Below are 18950 nucleotides of genomic sequence, written 5' to 3'. Positions count from 1 at the left end.
AGGGGGAGGGATACAATTAGGAGGTTGGGATTAACACATACACACTACTATATATAAAATAGATAGCCAACAAGGACCTACTGTATAACAGGGAACTATACTCAGTATTTTGTAATAACCTATAAGGGAAAAGAATCTGAAAAAGAACATATAGGGAATTCCCTTGTGGTCCAGTGGTTAAGACTCAATGCTCTGATGCAGGGGGCCCGGGTTCAATCCCTGGTCAGGGAACTAGATCCCGCATGCCGCAACTAAAAGATCCTGCGTGCCACAACTAAGATCCGGTGCAGCCAAATAAATAAATAAATAAAAATAAATAATAAGAAAAAAAGAACATATATATAGTATATATATTCTTTTTAATGGATATGTATATAACTTAGTCACTGAGCTGTACACCTGAAACTAAACACGAACATTGTAAATCAACTATCCTTTAATAAAATGAATTTTTTTAAAGAAGGACTGTTATCTGAAATATACAAAGAACTCCTAAAACTCGACAATAAGAAAACAAACAACTCAGTTTTTTAAATGGGCAAAAGATCTGCATAGACACCTCACCAGAGAAGATATACAGATGGTAAATAATCATATGAATAGATGCTCCACATCATATGTCATTAGGGAATTGTAAATTAAAACAAGGAGATACCACTACACACCTATAAGAATAGCTAAATTGCTAAACAGTGACAACTCCAAATGCTGATGAAGATGTGGAGCAACAGGAACTCTCATACATTCTTTGTGGGAATGCAAAATGTACAGCCACTTCAGAAAACAGTTCAGCAGTTTCTTACAAAAGTAAACATACTCTTACCATATGATTCAGCAATTGCATTCCTTGGTATTTATCCAAATGAATCAAAAACTTATGTCCACACAAAACCTGCACACGGATGTTCATAGCAGCTTTATTCATAACTGATAAAACTTGGAAACAAGAAAGATTTCCTTCAGTAAGTAGAGCGGATAAACTGTGGTACATCCAGACAATAGAATACTCAGCAATAAAAAGAAATGAACTATTATGCTATGAAAATCCATGGAGAAATGAATGTTACATGCTTTTGCTAAGTGAAGAGGCCAATCTGAAAAGGCTACAAACTCTGGTTCCAACTACATGACATTGTGGAACAGGCAAAACGATGGAGACATAAAAAGATCAGTGGTTGCTGGGGGTTATAGGGGTTGGAGTGTGGGAATGATGAATGGGTGGAGCATAGGGGATTTTTAGGGCGGTGAAACTGTTTAGTATGATGCTTGTAATGGTTGATGCATGTTATTATGTTTTCTAAAGCCATAGAATGTATTACACAGTTTATATTAACCTTAATATAAACTATGGACTTTAGCTAATAATACTTTATCAATATTGGCTCACTGATTGTAACCAAAGATACCGCACTAATGCAAGATGTTAATAATAGGGTTTTTGCGTAGCCGGGGAGGGGGTTTGGAGGGGCCATGTGGGAAGTCTATACTTTCTGCTCCATTTTTTCTGTAAATCTAAAACTACTCTTTAAAACTAAAGTCTATTAGGTTTTTTAAAGCTATTTTTCAGCAAAAAGACATCGGTTGGGAGTAAAAAGGGAAGTGGGAGCCGATATCTGGTGTTCATATAACAAAGAGCTCATATCCAGAATGTAAAAAGAACTTTCACTCATCAATAATAAATACACAACAAAAAGGGCTCTGGGGGCTTCCCTGGTGGCGCAGTGGTTGAGAATCTGCCTGCTAATGCAGGGGACACGGGTTCGAGCCCTGGTCTGGGAAGATCCCACATGCCGCGGAACAACTAGGCCCGTGAGCCACAACTACCGAGCCTGCGCGTCTGGAGCCTGTGCTCCGCAACAAGAGAGGCCGCAATAGTGAGAGGTCCGCGCACCCCGATGAAGAGTGGCCCCCGCTTGCCACAACTAGAGAAAGCCCTTGCACAGAAACGAAGACCCAACACACCCAAAAATAAATAAATAAAGAATAGAATTCTTTAAAAAAAAAAAGGGGGGGGCTCTGAGCTAACTCCTGGAGTGTGGCAAGTCTCAGCAACCTTGTGGGTGATTTGAACTTTATCAACTGGCTCAGATTTCCTCAGGAGAAGGCAGGGGGTGAGAAAGAGGGGAATAAAAATCCAAACGCCGGAATGAAGCGCTCCTCCCGCCCTGGCCGAACCTGGTGAAGGCAGTAAAGCCGGCGGAGTAGTAAGGTTGATCATAGAGAGGACCGCGCCTCCGGATTCCTAGGCGGGCACCGGAAGTGGCCTCGTGGTCCTGGGCGCCTTTTGCTCGGCCGTTTTGGGTTCCTGGTTGGCCCGGCGGGACGGTGGCTTAAGATTTTACCTTAACTACCTGCCAGGGCTAGTCTCCAGGGAGCGCCAGTCATCCCCAGAGCTGCGGGTGAGCGGTCGGGCTTCTCCCCAGCCAAGCTGCAGAACGCCCCATCTCTGTTGTCCCACGGCCCAGAGGTGGGACGGGGAGGACGTCTTTGCGGCTTGCGTGTCCTGTTCTCCCCCCAGCACGTGCACACAATGCTTGGTAACGAGCTCAGTGACGATTTGTCTCTCTACTGTTCGGCTTGGATTTGTCGCTGTTATTTTGATTTTATAGTATAGCATAAACCACTCAGATTTTGCTTAATTCTCATTCTTTTATACACGATGGAGGCGGGGTGGGGGGTTGCGGTGGGAGAGGGAAATGCCTCAACTGAGGGTTAGGTGCTTAATCCTTTATTCCCTGAACGAACACTATAACCAGTTTATGGAGCTGTAGTATATTACTCCTCTGTATAAGTAGTTTGATTCCTTTAAATGTCGTAAAAGTTTTACTGGAAAAATAACTATGACTCGGCTCGTGTATATTGTCATAGTAAGTTTACTAAAGTGTGGCAAGATCCATCTTCCCTTACCTTGCTAAGGATCAGGAAGCCTCCTGTTCCCTCTACAGGAGTGTCCCAAGACCCATCCTGCCCTGCTGAAGCAGTTCTATGAAGGGGTGGTAGATTATGAGTATACATGAAAGAAAGCCTTGGTAAATGAGCTATGGTGGTCGCCAGCCTTGGCTCATGTGATTTTTTTCTTCCTGTAATGTAGTTCTTATAAACTAAAAAGTCTTTGAAGTCTGAGAATGTGGCCTTATTTCCCACAATAGAAGTTCTAATGCTAATATTTATGTAGCACTTTTCTGTATATCAGCAGCCAAGTGCCCTTTCTCAGTAATTCTGATCTATTTTCACGGATCTCAGGAATATTATCCTCCTAATGTTCCGCTACTCAGGAACATCACCTTGGCAGTGAGTCTTCATTATTAATGACATAGGTTTTTGACTGCTGTAGTTATTCTGCTGTTTTAAGTGTGTTCTCCTCCCACAGGAGTGCTCTGATCCTAAGGTTCTTCCTGATTCCTGGTATGTAAGACAAGTGAATCCTATCCTGAGCCATTGCACTCTAAGATGTCCACCAAGTTGAGAGAACATGCAGCCTTGATTCCTGTGGTGCACACTCGAGAGGAGCAGGAGGGACTGAGAATAGTGAAGGTAGAGGAAGAGGAGAACCATGCTTGGGAGCAGAAGCCTCGCCAAGTAGGGAATGTGCACCCTTATCAGGAACTTTTCCGCCAGTGCTTCAGGCAGTTCCGTTACCAGGCGGCCCCTGGACCTCGAGAGGCTCTGAGCCGGCTCCGGGAGCTCTGCCAAAAGTGGCTGCGGCCTGAGATGCACACCAAGGAGCAGATCCTGGAGCTGCTGGTGCTGGAGCAGTTCCTGACCATCTTGCCCGAGGAGCTGCAGGCCAGGGTATGGGAGTATCATCCAGGGAGTGGAGAGGAAGTGGTGACTGTGCTGGAAAATCTGAAGACAGAACTTGGAGACGAAGGACAACAGGTGGGAAAAGGGTAATCTATTGTTCATTTATGAGAACCCCAGGGGTCTACCAGCAAAGAGAGTGGGCATGGGTAAGCAAGAGGATTTTATGACCATTATTTTCTGGGCTGACGCATTATCCTATGTTTTCCCTTTAAAGCTCTGCTCTTTTTGTGAACTGATTAAGACACTGGTTTCTTCATCATTCTGCTTTCTGTACCCATAGGAAATTTTATGTTTAATCAAACTTTGAGGTTTAATTAACTATTGCTGATCCTCTCATGAACCCAGCTCTTCTTATATGTCCTTAGGTCCAAGCCAGTGCACATTACAAACAAGAAGTGCTGTGGAAGGAAGTAGGACCTGTAAGCCTTGCAAAGCAGTCACTTAACATCCAGCTGAAGTGTGATCCTTGGGAGCATTTTCCTCTGCAAGAGAATGGTAAGCTTTAAAATGTGAATCTTTTGTGATCTTTTGGAAGCACTGAGTATAGCATCTGCTAGGAAGCAGTATTTCTGGTGAAAAAAGTGGTATCTAGAATAGCAGAATAAGTTTAACACCAGAAGTTTATTTACAAAGTGAGCATATCTAGAGTTGATTTAATTTTGCATTGGGATATGTGGTATTTTTTAATTGGGTTATGATAGTGGTTTACAATTCTAACTGTGAGTCCAAATCATTATGGAACCGTTTTAACAATACAGGTACCCAGATCTACCATAGATTTACTATAGTGGGCCCTAGTGCTATATGTTTTAATTAGCTACTATAGAACAATAGTGGTAGCTTATATTTTAAAAATCCAAGTAATATAGAAAAATACGAAATGAAAATAAAAGTTCCATTCCGAAGAGTTAACCACTGTTAACATTCTCCAGTATATACTTCTAAAATTTTTCTTGTATGTTCAAGCCTCTCCCCACTTTTTAGGGAAAATTGTATCCTGACGTATTGACTATATTAAAAAAATTTTTTATATTCTTGATGCTCTGGCATTTGGGGCCTTGATCATGGACAGACTGGCCTTCCCAGGGCTAGCTAATTCCTAGAGACAGCAAAGGACTCCCCTGCAAGTGGGCCTTTCATATACAGTCCAGCCAATATGGAGCCCAGTCCCCCAACCATCTCCTTTATCAAACCTTCACACACCAAGCCAATATTCCCCCTGCCCTAAATCACTCCAGGGTCAGATACCAGAGAACTAGGGACCATCCCTATAGCCCAGAGTGTGCCAAAAGTATTCAAATTATCCATCCTAAGCTTACTTAGCATACCTACCCTGCCTTATCCATTCCCTCCTGGGGAAACTCCAATAAAGGCTCTAGGCCATGCTCTCCCCTCTTCCCCTTCTGCCTCCTGATTGATCGTGGTGCTTTCCCATGCAGCCCTGCATGGCAGACTACGTCTTCTGTTCCTTGGGATCTACGAGTGTAAAAAATTTCTTTCTTCGTATAGTCCTTTCCATGTCTGCATGTCTTACCATACCTACTTAAAACAAATCCTGGATACATTTTAACATACATATTATACACACCACTTTGCATTTTGCTTTTTTTTTTACCTAATGAGAATACTCATTCATGCACCAAATATTTATTGAACATCAACTATGTGTCCAGCAGTATTCTAAGCATTGGGGATATAGAGGTGAACAAGAAGGCCAAAGTCTCTGCCCTCATGCAACTTACATTCTAGTTAAATCAGTGGGTACCACAATCTCAGTTCCTTCGTTCAGTTGCAGTCGATGTTTATGGCCTAGAGAAAACATGCAGAAATAATGTTATTCTTATCAGTAGAGTTATTTTATTCCTTTTGATGTTTAGTTTTCTGTTGCATACATGTATAATAGTTAATAGTCTCTTACTGATGTGCATTTAAGCTGTTTCCAGTATTTTCATTATTTTATTTATTTATTTGGTCACGCCATGTGGCTTCTGAAATCTTAGTTCCCCTACCAGGGATTGAACCTGCACCCTCAGCAGTGAAAGCATGGAGTCCTAACCACTGGACTGCCAGGGAATTCCCTCTTTTTGTTATTTTAAACACTGCATCAGTGGATGTCTTTATGTAAAAGTCTTTTGGCTCTTGTGTGAAAATATTGGAGGAAAAAAATTCCTTTAAATGCAGTGAGAGATTGATAGCCACTGGAGTAAAGTAGAAAACTTATTATGTAGGCAACAATGTTATAGTGATTACCTCTAGGGAAAGTAAAAGGGCACAGGTGATGGAGAAAGATGAATTGGGATTTGGACTTTTTACTTTTATACCTTTTGTACTGTTGAAATTTTTACCATGAGTATCTATTCTTTTTATAGTAAAAATAAAGAGCGCGGTCTTTGAATTCAGATAAACCTGAGTTCCAGGCCAGGATTTATCACTTAATAGTCATGTGACCACAGACCAATTATTTAATTTCTGTGTTTCAGTTGCTATATCTATTACCCAGCTCATTGTGTTGCTGTGAGCATCAGCAAATATTGGGTGATCACTTGGTGTTTTAGCTATCCCATTTCCATGTAACAAACCACTCCAAAACTTAGTGGCTAAAAGGAACAACCATTATGTTATCTCTCACAGTTCTCTGGATTGACTGGGATAAACAGGATGGTTCTTCTACTGTACATGATATCAATTTAAGCTGTAGTTATCGGGGGGCTTGCCTGGACTGTGATGCTCGAGATACTTCACTCGCTTCTCATACTTTAGCAGGAGATGGCTAGAAAACTGGGCTTAGCAAGATTCTGAGATGCATGGGCCTCAGGTTATCTCATTCTCTCACTCTTTAGTGGGGTAACTGGACTTCTTACATGGTAACTCAGGGATCTCAAAAGCATCTTTTTAAAGTCTTAATCCTTGAACTGACGTATCATCACTTTCACCATATTCTGTTGGATAAAGCAAGCCACAGGCCAGCCTAGACCCTGTGTGGGAGGGGGGTGGACTACACAAAGGATGAATGCTAGAAGGTATGTTCATTGGGGGCCCTTTGAAGACTCTTGGGAAATTTACATTTCTTTCCTGCCATTCTGAGTTTTTAGATCTGGGCTGGGGCCCAAACGTGTTTTATTTATTTATTTTTATTCTCTATGACTCATAGGTGCAGTGAGTATCAAAAACCATTAGGATGATAGTTCTTGCTTATTTAGCACAATCCTTGATATTAATAAGCATTCATAATGTTATCAATTATTATTACTAATCTTACTTCCAAACGTTTATGTGGGACATGTGGCACTTAAATAATCGACTTGCTCTTTCAGCAGGAGCTGAGACCAGGAATATGCCTGGTGAATTTGCTCCAAAGCAGATTTCTGCAGAAAGGAAATCATTGGTTGCTTTCCAGGATCCAAAGTGTGGAGAAACTTTTCTATATAGGGGTAAATCAGAACAGCAAAAGGTCAACCCCATGAGAGTAAAACGACACAAATGTAAGGAGTGTGGAAAGGCCTTTGCTCAGAGCTCAGGGCTTGTTCGACATTGGAGAATTCACACTGGAGAGAAACCTTATAAATGCAATCAATGTGGAAAAGCAGTCAGCTATAAATCAGCCCTTCTTTCACACCAGGAAATTCATAATAAAATAAAACGCTATCAGTGTAATGAATGTGGGAAAGCCTTCAGTCAAAACACAGGCCTGGTTCTTCATCAGAGGATCCATACTGGGAAAAGACCTTATGGATGTAAAGAGTGCGGTAAATCCTTTAGTCAAAGTTCACACCTTATTGGACATCTGAGGATCCATACTGGAGAGAAACCCTTCAAATGTAATGAGTGCGAGAGGGCCTTCACTCAGAGGTCAGGACTCATGGAACATCAGAGAAGTCACACTGGAGAGAAACCGTATATGTGTAAGGAATGTGGGAAAGCTTTCCGAGGGAGCACCAGCCTCACTCAGCACCTGAGGATCCACACTGGGGAGAAGCCCTATCAGTGTGAGGAATGTGGACGAGCCTTCATTCAGAGGTCAAGCCTTGTTCGTCATCAGAGGATCCACAGAGGGCAGAAGTCTGTTTCTGTATCCTAATTGTAAGAGGCCTTTAATCATAAATCAGGCCTTACTGAACACTTTAGAAAGCTATGCTGAATACAGACCCAATCACTGTGTAATAAATTCAAGAAATTAGGGATGTGGTGTCTCCATTGTTATTCTAAGTAGCCAAACTAGAAGAGATTCTGATATCATCCAACAGATTGAAAGAAGCTGGTAGCTTGTCAATGGAGCAGACCATTCACATTTTGGCCTGAGTCTGTTGTGGATGCTGCTATTTCTTTCTCCCATTCTTTTGGTCCTTCTCCTTTGGTCCTTAAGCACTTTTGCTCCTTGAAGTCACTACCATCACATACCCTGAATAGCCTGATGATTCAGTGGCTCTCAGATTTTGAACAGAAGATCACTGAGACTGTTACTACTACTGTATACTATGCAAAGGAGAACTTAGCAGGATGAACAGGGAAAGTGATGCTGTTGTTAAAGTTATATAAATGAGGGGTAAGCTAGGTAAGTTACACTTAAAAGTGACTACTCAACGACATAGCTTGCTGTTTTGTTTGCCTTCTCTTCACCCTGTTGGTGAGGGAAGAAGTCCTACCCTAGGATTTGGAAGATGGCCAAACACATGACACCCGACACTGGACAGATGGGATCGACAGCAGTTAATTAGCCGCTTATACTCATAGCCTAGGGGAGGAGGGCCACTTGGGAGCAGAGGGAACAAATAGGAGCTTTGGGATACAGGCTTTGTAGTAATAAGATGGGGTGATGTCTGGTTTCCTTAGGAGGATGTGATTGGCTTGTTTGAATAATTTCATGGGCAGGCAAGGAGGTGAAACCCAGTAGGTTGAGGAGTGTAGCTAGTCCAGCTGATGGGGAACGAGCCAAGTGGGGTCACTTCCTGCTGGGTGGGAGGCATATATAGCAAGAGCAGAGGAACCGATGGTTAGGCTTTTGGGTCCCTGTGAGGCTCAAAGATGTCAAGGCAGCACAGGAAGTTTTAGGCCTTGCTTCTCACTTTGTCAACTTAGAAAAAAGACGTAGTTTTTAGGAAAGAGTTATAATGTATATCTGTGCCCTCAAGAGTGCTGTTTATTCATATGTACTCTTTTTTTTTCTTTTTCTTTTTGAATCTCAGTGATACACATTCCTCCTCCAGTTTATCTCTAGGAAAAAATCCCAGAAATACCTTTGACCATCCAGCATGCCAGTTGGACTTGATCCCATATTGGTAGTGGGATTGAAGAGACATCAGGTAGCAGAGTCTATAATGCTTCTCCTACATCTTTCTGACTTTCTTATGCTAAAAACCAGTAGAGATCTCAAGCTCAGCTCCCTCACTGTCCACTGTTATCGTCTGGATACCTATGTCCTCATTATGCTTTAGTTTATCTTTTCAACCTTTGGAATAGACAGTCTGAAAAGCATTGGTGTTGTCTTCTACTCTGAAAGAAATATACTTTTCACTATTAGGAGGATTTGAGAAACTAGAAAGTTTATAAGGTAGAAAGTGTATAAAAGTGGGGTATTTCACTATATTCATATTTTTATAGGGACGGTATAAATAAATACCAACCTGGAAAACTCTGGAGGTGGTAATTGTTCATCCTTAGTGCCATCACTTACTTTGTTTTGCCTTGTTTCAAGGCTCAGGTAGGAAATACCTTAGAGGTTGACATCTACAGGTCAGAGGGAAATACCTATGACAAAAATAAAAGAGAAGTGGATAGAACATTAAATCTCCCTGAAGTGAGACACCTTGAAATTTAAAATGCAGACTTTCACAGAATACTTGTACATTTGAGGAATTTTCAACCAAGTGGATGAAATCTCCTGTGAAATGTGCTGATGAACTGAGCTTTGCTGGCAGTGGGAACTATGCCAGAGATGAAAACTGGCATCAGATACATTTGCAGACATTTGTGTAGCTCATTCATTGTTTTTAGGAATTGAATTAGCTGTCACCTTAAAAAAACTTAGAAATTTTATGCAGAAATGGGATTTCCATATTATTTTGAAAAAAATAAGATCTGGCATCACTGGGCCAGACCTCTTACCTTCCAGTTCTTTCCATGTCCCACACTCCAGCTTCATTATGTGTCTGAGCCCTGGAAACATTTGAATTTGCTTATCTGGAGAATGACTACTTCAGAGGAGGGTTTTATTTAATAGCAGAGTAAACTAAATAGAAACAAGGTGAAGTCATCCTTGACTTTTTGATAGGTTGTTTGCAAAAAATGGAAAACCATAAATTGAGAAATTTGAAAAGTAGGATACAGGTTTCCCCTGCTACCTGAAAGTGAAGCATTACTATGAAACTTTTTGTAAGCCGAAATGACATAAAGCAAAGAGGCAGTTACCTTAGGACACATTTTGCTAACGAATGCACAAAATCGAGATAAAGCACAGATGCTCACAGACACAGTTCAAAGCTATAGTGGCTTAATGCTGAGATGCTGAGTGTAGTTCCCAGGGAAGGAGCTTAGTGGTGCCACTCTTGCTGCTTGATTTGCACGATACCTCTCTACAAGGCTGGCTGCAAAACAAATGTTGAACGCTATTTTCGCTTTTCACCCTTTTTTGGCAAACAAAATCCTCTTCGGCTTTCTTTCAGTTAGTGAAAACAGGTACTAATGTAGGTCTTTATTTGTAAAGGCGAAGAGGCGTAAAGCAAATTTTCAAAAAGCAGGGGATACTTGTATTTCTTGATTTAGTTTAAATAAAAATAATGAAAACATGCATAAGTGTCAATAATGTTACCTTTGTGGACTTGCTAACCTTAGAGTTAGGCATGTGTTTACAAAAGTAAATATAACAGGTCTCTCCACAGTGACTTGGCTAGTATACATTTCTGAAGATATGTGTTTAAAGAACGGTTATTGCGTACATATGTGTCATGCATTTTAAGGGTATTTAAAAAGGTAAATAAAACACGGATTCAATGGTGAATTTACAATTCAAGAAAGAAAATTTACAATACAAAACAAGGATAAATGAACAAATCAAAAACAGTTCTGCCTGGGAGAATTGGGAAAGTATATAAAGAAGGTGGGCATTTGTGGGACTTTACAGATGAATAGGATTTTGGTTATTAGTCGAGATTCTAAGAGAAACAGTATATATTATTCTTTTAAAAAGAAAAAAAAGGAATTGGCTCAGATGATTGGGGGCTACTCAGTCCAAAATATGCAGAGCAGGCTGGCAGGTGAACTCAGGCAGGATTTCTGTGTTACAGTTTTAAGGCAAAATTCCCTCTTGGGGATATCAGTTTTGTCTCAAGGGCTTCAGCTGATTGGATGAAGCCCACCCATTATGGAGGGTAATATCCTTTGCTTCAAGTCAACAGATTGAAGATGTTTATCCCATCTATAAAATACCTTCACAGCAACATCTACACTTGTGCTAAAACAACTGGGCACCGTAGGCAAGCCAGGTTTACATATAAAATTTAACCATCACAGATATATAGAAAAAAGCAGAAGAAGCTGTTAACACCACACGTGTCACTGATATTGCACAGGGGTGTTACGTGCAATTCCTTTTAAAGGGTGCTGTGTAGAGTAGTAGGTTATATCAAGACTTGTTTCTCTGGGCTGTTTACATCAAAATTGTGTCTTATTTGCTTAAGTATGCCTTCCATGTTAGAGTCCATTTAAAAGACATTCAAAGCACTTCGGAGGTAACAGTATACAGGAACAAACCCAAGAATGGCATCAGGGAAATCTCAACCTGACTCGCCCAGTGCCCCTTAGAAAGCATAAAACTTGGTTGGTGAGCTAAACAGGTTGGAAAAACTTCCCTGGGTTCATTTCGTTATCCATCCACACGTTTTATAATAAATCTGACCTGTCGATATAATTGACTTTGGTCCTTGGAACAGAGAAAGTGAGTGACTTGTTTAAAGTGACCTAGTGCAAGGCTTTAAAATTTCTTGACTCCAAGTCTGGCGTCCTTTATGCTACTGTTTTCCGACGTACATTTCCTGGGTGCAGTGGTCGACTCACAAACACCGAGAGGGCGCCAGGCTGCTCTCTAGAGGAGTCTGGGTCTGCAGAAGCTCTGCAAGGCGGCCTGGAGAGGCCGGCGGCAGGGCGGCCCGGGTGAGGAGGGAGCGCCTGGTAACCACCAGTGGGGCGCCGGCGAGATCATAGAGATGCTCAGACCTTCCAAGTTCCTGTACAAACCCCGGAAGTACAGTCTCCGGGACCGAGATCCTAGGTGACTTGTCCAGCTGTATACTTGTGTGCACGTGTCGGGTCACACTCCAGCGCTTCTCCCTCTTTTCTCTAGAGCAGAGCCAGCCGTTTTCTGGCTTCGGGGTGAAGAACCGGGGTTCCTGAGTGGGTTGTAAAGAGAGGGCAGATGCTAGAGTCGAGTTTGGGGGGCGTGGGTGGGGGCGACGCCCCGCTCTCCGTGCGCAGCTGCGGCTGCCAGGTGCGCCCAAACACCCACGAGACCCCCATAGCGCATGCGGAGTGTGACTTCGTTGGCGCAGGGGAAGCAGGGTGGGCTGGATTTCCCTGGCGTTTGCTGCCATGCAAAGACATACCTGTCTCCGCAGCCTTCGCAACAGTTTGTCCCTAAACTGTTAGGCTTGGTTTGTCACTATTTTATCTCATAAAGTTAACAAGCTTATGTAAATTCTTGGCCGCCCAGGTAATTTTGTTCTGTTTACAATATGTTCCTATCCCCCAGAGCCCAGGAGAGCCTGCATCTTGACTCTGTACCCTAAGTCAAGTGAACTTTGTCTTGAGCCATCATAGCCCAAGATATCAAAAGTTTGGTGTAACCCTGACTTCTGTAGTTCATGTTACTAGGAGCAGGAGGGTTTGCACATAGTGAAAGTGGAAAAGAAGCACATGCTTGGGAGAGGCCTAGGTTGCCTGGGAAGGTGCATCCTCACCAGAAGTTCTGCCCCTAGCGTTTCAGGCAGTTCTGCTACCAGGAGGTCCCTGGACCTCACAAATTTTGAACTTTGTCATTACTGGCTGAAGCCAGAGATGCACACCAAGGAGCAGATCCTGGAACTGCTGGTGATGGAGTAGTTCCTGACCCTATTGGAACGGGAGAGCTTTGTACTTAGATACAGGAGAATCATCCAGCTAAGAGGCAGTAGTTGTGCAGGAGAGTCTGAAGACACAGCTTGGATATGCAGGCCAGCAAGTGGGAAAGGGGTAATCCAATATTATGTTATAAAAATGCTGAATCCTGAGCTTCCAAGTATGGGAAGGGATAGAAGCAAATCAAGATTTTATGTCCTTTCTTTACTGGGGCTAAAGCAGTGTCTTTCTGTTTTTCTTCTTCAAAGATCTGCTCTTGAGACTGTGATATTTGTCTGTCTCCTAACTCCATTGGAAATTTTCTTTTTAACTGAATGCTGAGGTTTTAGCTATTAGCAATGATTTCCAAACCAATTGGGCCTGTTTGTAAAGGAGCAGTAAGTGTAGTGGTCAGACTGCAAGAATTTATATCTAGAGTGTACCGCTTACTAGCTCTGTGATCTTAGGCAAGTTATTTAACCTCATCAGAATCCTTTACGTGTACAATGAGAAAATTTTTTTATCCTTAGGTTCAAGCCCATGCACAAAAGCAGAAAGTATTCTGGAAGGGGGCAAGATCTTTAACCAGAGAAGTCATTGAATATCTAGCTCAAGAATAACCCTTGGGAGCCCACCCCTCTATAGCAAAGTGGTGAGTATAAAAAAGAGCCTTCTGGGGAGAAGTAGTTTCTTTAGTGGCAATATGACATGCCTGTCTTTATGCTTTTCATAAGGACAGCCAGGTCTGATCTGAGTAGGAATAAGGCAGAAAATTCATCATACATGTAATGATGCTTTGCCATCAGTTACACAGAACCGAGAACTTAGCTTTGGGGGGAACTTCTCAGGTACCATCTTAATGGGGGCTTGGCCTTCGGATGTTCCTGCTCTTTACACTGTTTATTTATTTTTATATTTATTTTTATTATATTACTCCTTGAGTGACCTTTATACCACCATTTAATTTTTGGTCAAAGAAGCAAAGATGCAAGGACAATGCTTTCCATTTAACCTCCTATTTTCTATTAACTTTTGTAAAAATAACCTGTCAGGGTTAATGAGAAAAGGTATGCTGCTTTTACAAAAACTCAAATCAGAGAAAACATTTGAAAGATGAGGGGTATGCATATCATGAAACAACCACGTGAAAAAGATACACATTTCCCTCAGATTAATGTATGATACAATCTGAAAGGCACCTGTTTCCCTCAGAGTAACTTATTTATGGTCTACGGAACTTTAGTTTGCCATGCACAGTTTCTTGCTTGGGGAGACTTAATGAATACTCAGTTTCCTCTAAGGAATTAAGTGAATTGAACTAATAGTATCTCCTGTGACAAAGGGAAAACAAATTCTACCTGACCTTATTCCCATAGAAGCACCATGTTAAGTCAAAATGATGTAAAACACAAGCATTTAGGACCTGTAGACTTTTTCTACTTGTATATTAAATGTGTTATGTTTGAAATTCCTATCAAAATATAAATATGGCCGTATATCCTATTATTAATTTCATCTGTATGAAACATTCAAGTATATTCCCTAGTCGTCGTCTTTTTTTTTTTTTTTTGGTTGTGCCAGGTCTTAGTTGTAGCATGTGGGATCTTTAGTTGCAGTATGCAAACTCTTAGTCACAGCATGTGGGATCTAGTTCCCTGACCAGAGATAGAACCCGAGCCCCCTACATTGGGAGCACGGAGTCTTAGCCACTGGACCACCAGGGAAGTCCCTATTCTCTAGTCTTTTTCCCAGTATATTTAAGGCACAAAAAGTACACTCCAAGTTAAAGTACAAAATAAATCCAATTCTCTTTAGGCTGTCCTTCCAGAAGGAAAGATGGAAAACTGCATGATTGGGATATGGTGGGATATGTCTACTACTTATTGGTGGACAAGGAACAACTGAGTTTGAGGGACCTCCCAGCTTTTAGTGTAGGAAAGTAGGAGTGGGGATCCTTGGTGTCTCTGTGTCAGATGTGTCTTCAGCCCATAGACAGGGCCTAGAGTAGTGCAGCTAAAGGAATGGTACTCACTGGCCAAAAATGTCTCTTGGATTATTTTCTCAGGTCACATTGGAACCTGATATTTCAAAAGACATTTGGGACATTTGATATTTAAAAACAAAGGAAATAAGATCAGATACATGAAAGCCAGAGATGGGGAAAGTGATATAAGTCTTCCGCATACTGGCCTCTTCTCCCAGGTTCATTGACATATTGAATAGTTGTATCAGTCATTCAGCCAGCTAATCCCCTGATGTGTGGAGTTCCATGGTTGTGAGAATTCAATAGAGATTAAAATTACAAGAGATTTTAGTCTAATGACAGGGGAAAATACAATGTCCCTTCTTTATGTGATATATTCAGTGGGTGTAGCTGTATCAAATAGTGAGAAGATGTAAGTTGAGGAAATTAATAATTTGATTCTTTAGTCTAACATTATAATATTAAAGAAAAGCAATAAAGCATATCATAAATATCAACCTGAGCTTTTTGGACCTTCCTCAACCATAGAACCAAGGGCCTCCATAAATCTAATTATAGCAGCCCCTCAGTGTTAACCTAACCCCAGCACATGCTTCTAAAAGTATTAATCATACAGAGTATGTATTTATGAAGCCCTTCCTCTGTGTCATTAACTATACCAAGGACATATGCAGAGATAAGTAGAACATGAATTTATAATCTATTAAAGCAGAATAGGCTACATAAACAATAAGTAATTATATTATAAAGTCCAAATAATGTTAAAGCACATTAATTCTGACTGAAGGAGTCAGCAGAGTCTTCACAGAAAAGAAGACATTGGTGGTAGCTTTTAATAAGTACAGCTTTGAAAAAAGGGAGAGAACTTGTTGACACCTTATTTGTAATTGTAATATACAAAGATGACATTCAAAACAATGTGAGATTTCTTTACAAAAGAACACTTGGTGACAACACATTTATTTGTGTGGATATGTATACACACCTACATATACAAGCATACATTTCTTATACATTATTACAAATCTATTTGAAAAATAGTGCCAAAATAAAATATGATTAGGAAGGCACATTATGCCAATAAAATATATGAACAGGGACTTCCCTGGTGGTCCAGTGGTTGGGACTTCGCCTTCCAATGCAGGGGGTGCAGGTTTGATCCCTGGTTGAGGAGCTGGGATCCCACATGCCTCGTGGCCAAGGGGCCAAAGTGTGGAACAGAAGCAATGTTGTGATGGGTTCAATGGAGACGTTAAAAATGGTCCACATAAAAAAAAATTTATTTTTTAAATGAACAGTCTTTTTTATTGAGGTACACTTCTATTTTTGTGAATTGTCTGAAATTATATTAGGAAATAGACACAATCCAACATTGAGACAAGATTGCATACCTTCCAGGAACATCCTGTATGGAAGAGGGAAAATGGTTTGGTTATTGAACTTACATCCCATTTGTCTAGTGAAAACAGGTTGTCCTTGTTGTATGGTCTGTAATTTACTAAGAAACAAACAACACCACAAAAAGTTGACCTAATTGTCTACGTGGATAGATCCTCTAATCAGTAATATATCCTTCAGGGGTGGTTCACCAACACTTAATCAGAAAGGCCACACTCCAGAGGAAGTTAGCATTAAGCACAGCAATTAGCTCTATCTCCAATTAATAGCAGAGGTTTTACTAATTTACATACTGAATGTTAGAAGTGAGTTTTCATTGGTGGAATTTGTGATATTAAAGATATATAGTGACTAAAAGAATTTAGAGTCTCTTCCTTCTACCTTTGCATGAACATCTAGAGTCCTTCATGGCTCACCTTTTAGAATGGCACTCGAGGCTTGATTCGCAACCTTTTCTGATGTCAGAAGATTCCGTTTGCCTGATCCTGACTCTAAGATTAACTGCATCCTTAGCAACATTTCCTTCCAATGAACCTTTCACCCAAGATGTGAGAGGAGCAGCCACGCAGACAGAGAAACTGGGAATTCATCATACTCCCAGAACGGGCTATATGACTTTTGTCCATGCTTGCTGTCAATGTTTCACTCTTAAATTAAGGAAAATGTTTCTTATAAATATTAGGTTATAAGCATTAGAGGAAGCAATCATTTCATATAGCTCATTCTAACAAATAATGAGCAAGTGTCCAAATTTTATTTAACTCATTAATGGAGGAGCCAACAGAATGGTAGACTTGATTCCACGAGAATATACAAAATTGAAATTCATATAATTAGTGAGGGGAAAATATTGCAATAAAATTGCTAAATTAGATACAAAATTGGTTAGTATTCTCTTCTGGGCAGAGGAAAATTTTATATCTTTTCAGTTTTCTATAAGTTAACCTCTAACTTTATAGGACTGTAAAACATTTGAAATCTAATCAATTGTAGGTCAATGTTAAATTCCCCGAGAGTCAAAATGTTCTAGCATATTTTTGCCTATTTCCAATTTTTGATAATTTTCCTGAACATTGCTAATAAATGTCTGTATGCATAGCAGATTTCAGTCTAAAACCAGAACTGATAGCTGGGGGAGAGGATCCCAAAGCCCTCATGAATCTCGATTGCTGGCTTCTGATACTTCTCAAAATGAGCCTAATAATTATGAATGAGAAAATTAGCTATGTTCAGTACATTACAGTCATGTTCAGTCTTGAGACCCCTCCACGTTTTCAGAAGTTGGCACATGTAGATATTTAAAAATCACAAGTAAATAGGAGCAAGATTGATGTAACATGTTTTCTGTTTTGTTTTTGAGGTTTTTTTTAGCTAGGCTACGTGGCTTGTGGGATCTTAGTTCCCCAACCAGGGATCGAACCCGGGCCCACAGCAGTGAAAGCATGAAGTCGTAACCACTGGACAGCCAGGGAACTCCCAAGATTGATGTAACATGTTTAAAAGATTTGCCTTTTCCTTGGGTTTAGTCTGGGAAAACTCTTTATGTAACCATAGTGAGCGAAGCAACAATTTCAGGGTAAGAGTGGACGCAGGGCACTCCCTGAAGAGGATAAAGATCTGAGCAGATCTTTGACAGCCTTTCTAGACTGTGCCCTGCTGGTCGTCTCCCCCATCCTGGTGGCCTCTGGCCAACTGCTGTTTGCCAGCCTCCTATTCAGTTCACAAGCCTCCTTTCCATTGCTAGCCCCAGGATGGTTTCCCCAACTCCTGAACCTTTCCCAACCTGAGAAGGAGGAATTCTTAACTTGCTCCCTTTCTCCAGGGCCCATCCTGCCTTCCACATCTCCCATAAAGACTCTAACCACTGGGCCTCAGTGAATCTCCATACTTGAACTCCTTCTACATTTAAATCCAGGACCACATAATATATTTACATATTAACACTCTGTTGTTCATCAGTGTCAGGTGTTCTAGGTCTGTGCCCTAATTACATAATAGGCCTCTGGATTATAAAGATTATGTAATTTTTTTGGTATATGGTTCAGGCCCAAGGAGGACACTAATTTGCCCATTTTATATCTTCTGCAGAACAACTGACCCCTTGTGGGCAGGCTCAGTAAAAGTGTGTACTTTACACATAAACACAGTAAATGGGATGGATATATTAGTCATTTCTCCTTAGACTCTTAAGACTCAGAGTTTTTCACAAATGATAAAGCTATCCATAGTGTGTACTCTTGTCAAAAACTCTGCTCGTGGTTTTCCCTTGTGTGATCTCGTTTAATCCTCTTGATGCCCAGTGCTCTTAGTTTTCTTACTGTCCCCTAATTGGAAACAGATTTAGAGAAGTTAAGTGACTTGCTCAAGGGGCACTGCAGCACAGGAACCTGAATTCAGTGACCCCAAATTATAAGCTCTTAACCACTGTCCTATACTATCTGATCTCACTTATTGGATTTTTGATATAATTCCTAGTAAGTATAATTTGACAGATGTTTAGCCACTTTGGACAGGGAAGGGAAGAAATGTGAGGGATGTTTACAAGGCAGGGCTGGTTTTGCTCTGGACTCTGCTCTGTCATTCAGCTCTCCACATCCCCAAGGTGCCAGCCCTTCTGTGAACTGAAGGTCCTGGGTGTGGGGTTCAGAGGCTTCAGTTCCTACACATGTGAGAAGTGGTC

The 18950-nt window shown here is 41.0% G+C and overlaps 1 protein-coding gene across 7 annotated transcripts in view; it reads left to right on the top strand.

Moving 5' to 3' along the window:
* The window catches only part of LOC132598129 (zinc finger protein with KRAB and SCAN domains 8-like), a 25999-nt gene extending 12455 nt beyond the window's left edge, over window positions 1-13544 (top strand). For 2 of the 7 annotated variants that reach the window (XR_011377839.1, XR_011377838.1), the window contains exons 2-6: window positions 3371-3879; window positions 4170-4299; window positions 7119-8356; window positions 8988-9104; window positions 13419-13544. Coding sequence is in view for 1 of the 7 variants with exons in the window: in XM_060308192.2 (XP_060164175.1) it covers window positions 3451-3879; window positions 4170-4299; window positions 7119-7882 (1323 nt within the window). In the remaining 6 variants the exon portion in view is untranslated. The other 5 variants (XR_011377837.1, XR_011377840.1, XR_009565876.1 and 2 more) reach the window with 5 other exon arrangements.
* Window positions 13545-18950: the final 5406 nt, after the last annotated feature.

This window comes from Globicephala melas, chromosome 11 (assembly GCF_963455315.2).
Source record: "Globicephala melas chromosome 11, mGloMel1.2, whole genome shotgun sequence".
Taxonomy (NCBI): domain Eukaryota; kingdom Metazoa; phylum Chordata; class Mammalia; order Artiodactyla; family Delphinidae; genus Globicephala; species Globicephala melas.
The sequence above is the reverse complement of the archived record's forward strand: the minus strand, read 5'-3'. Positions and strand labels throughout refer to the sequence as shown.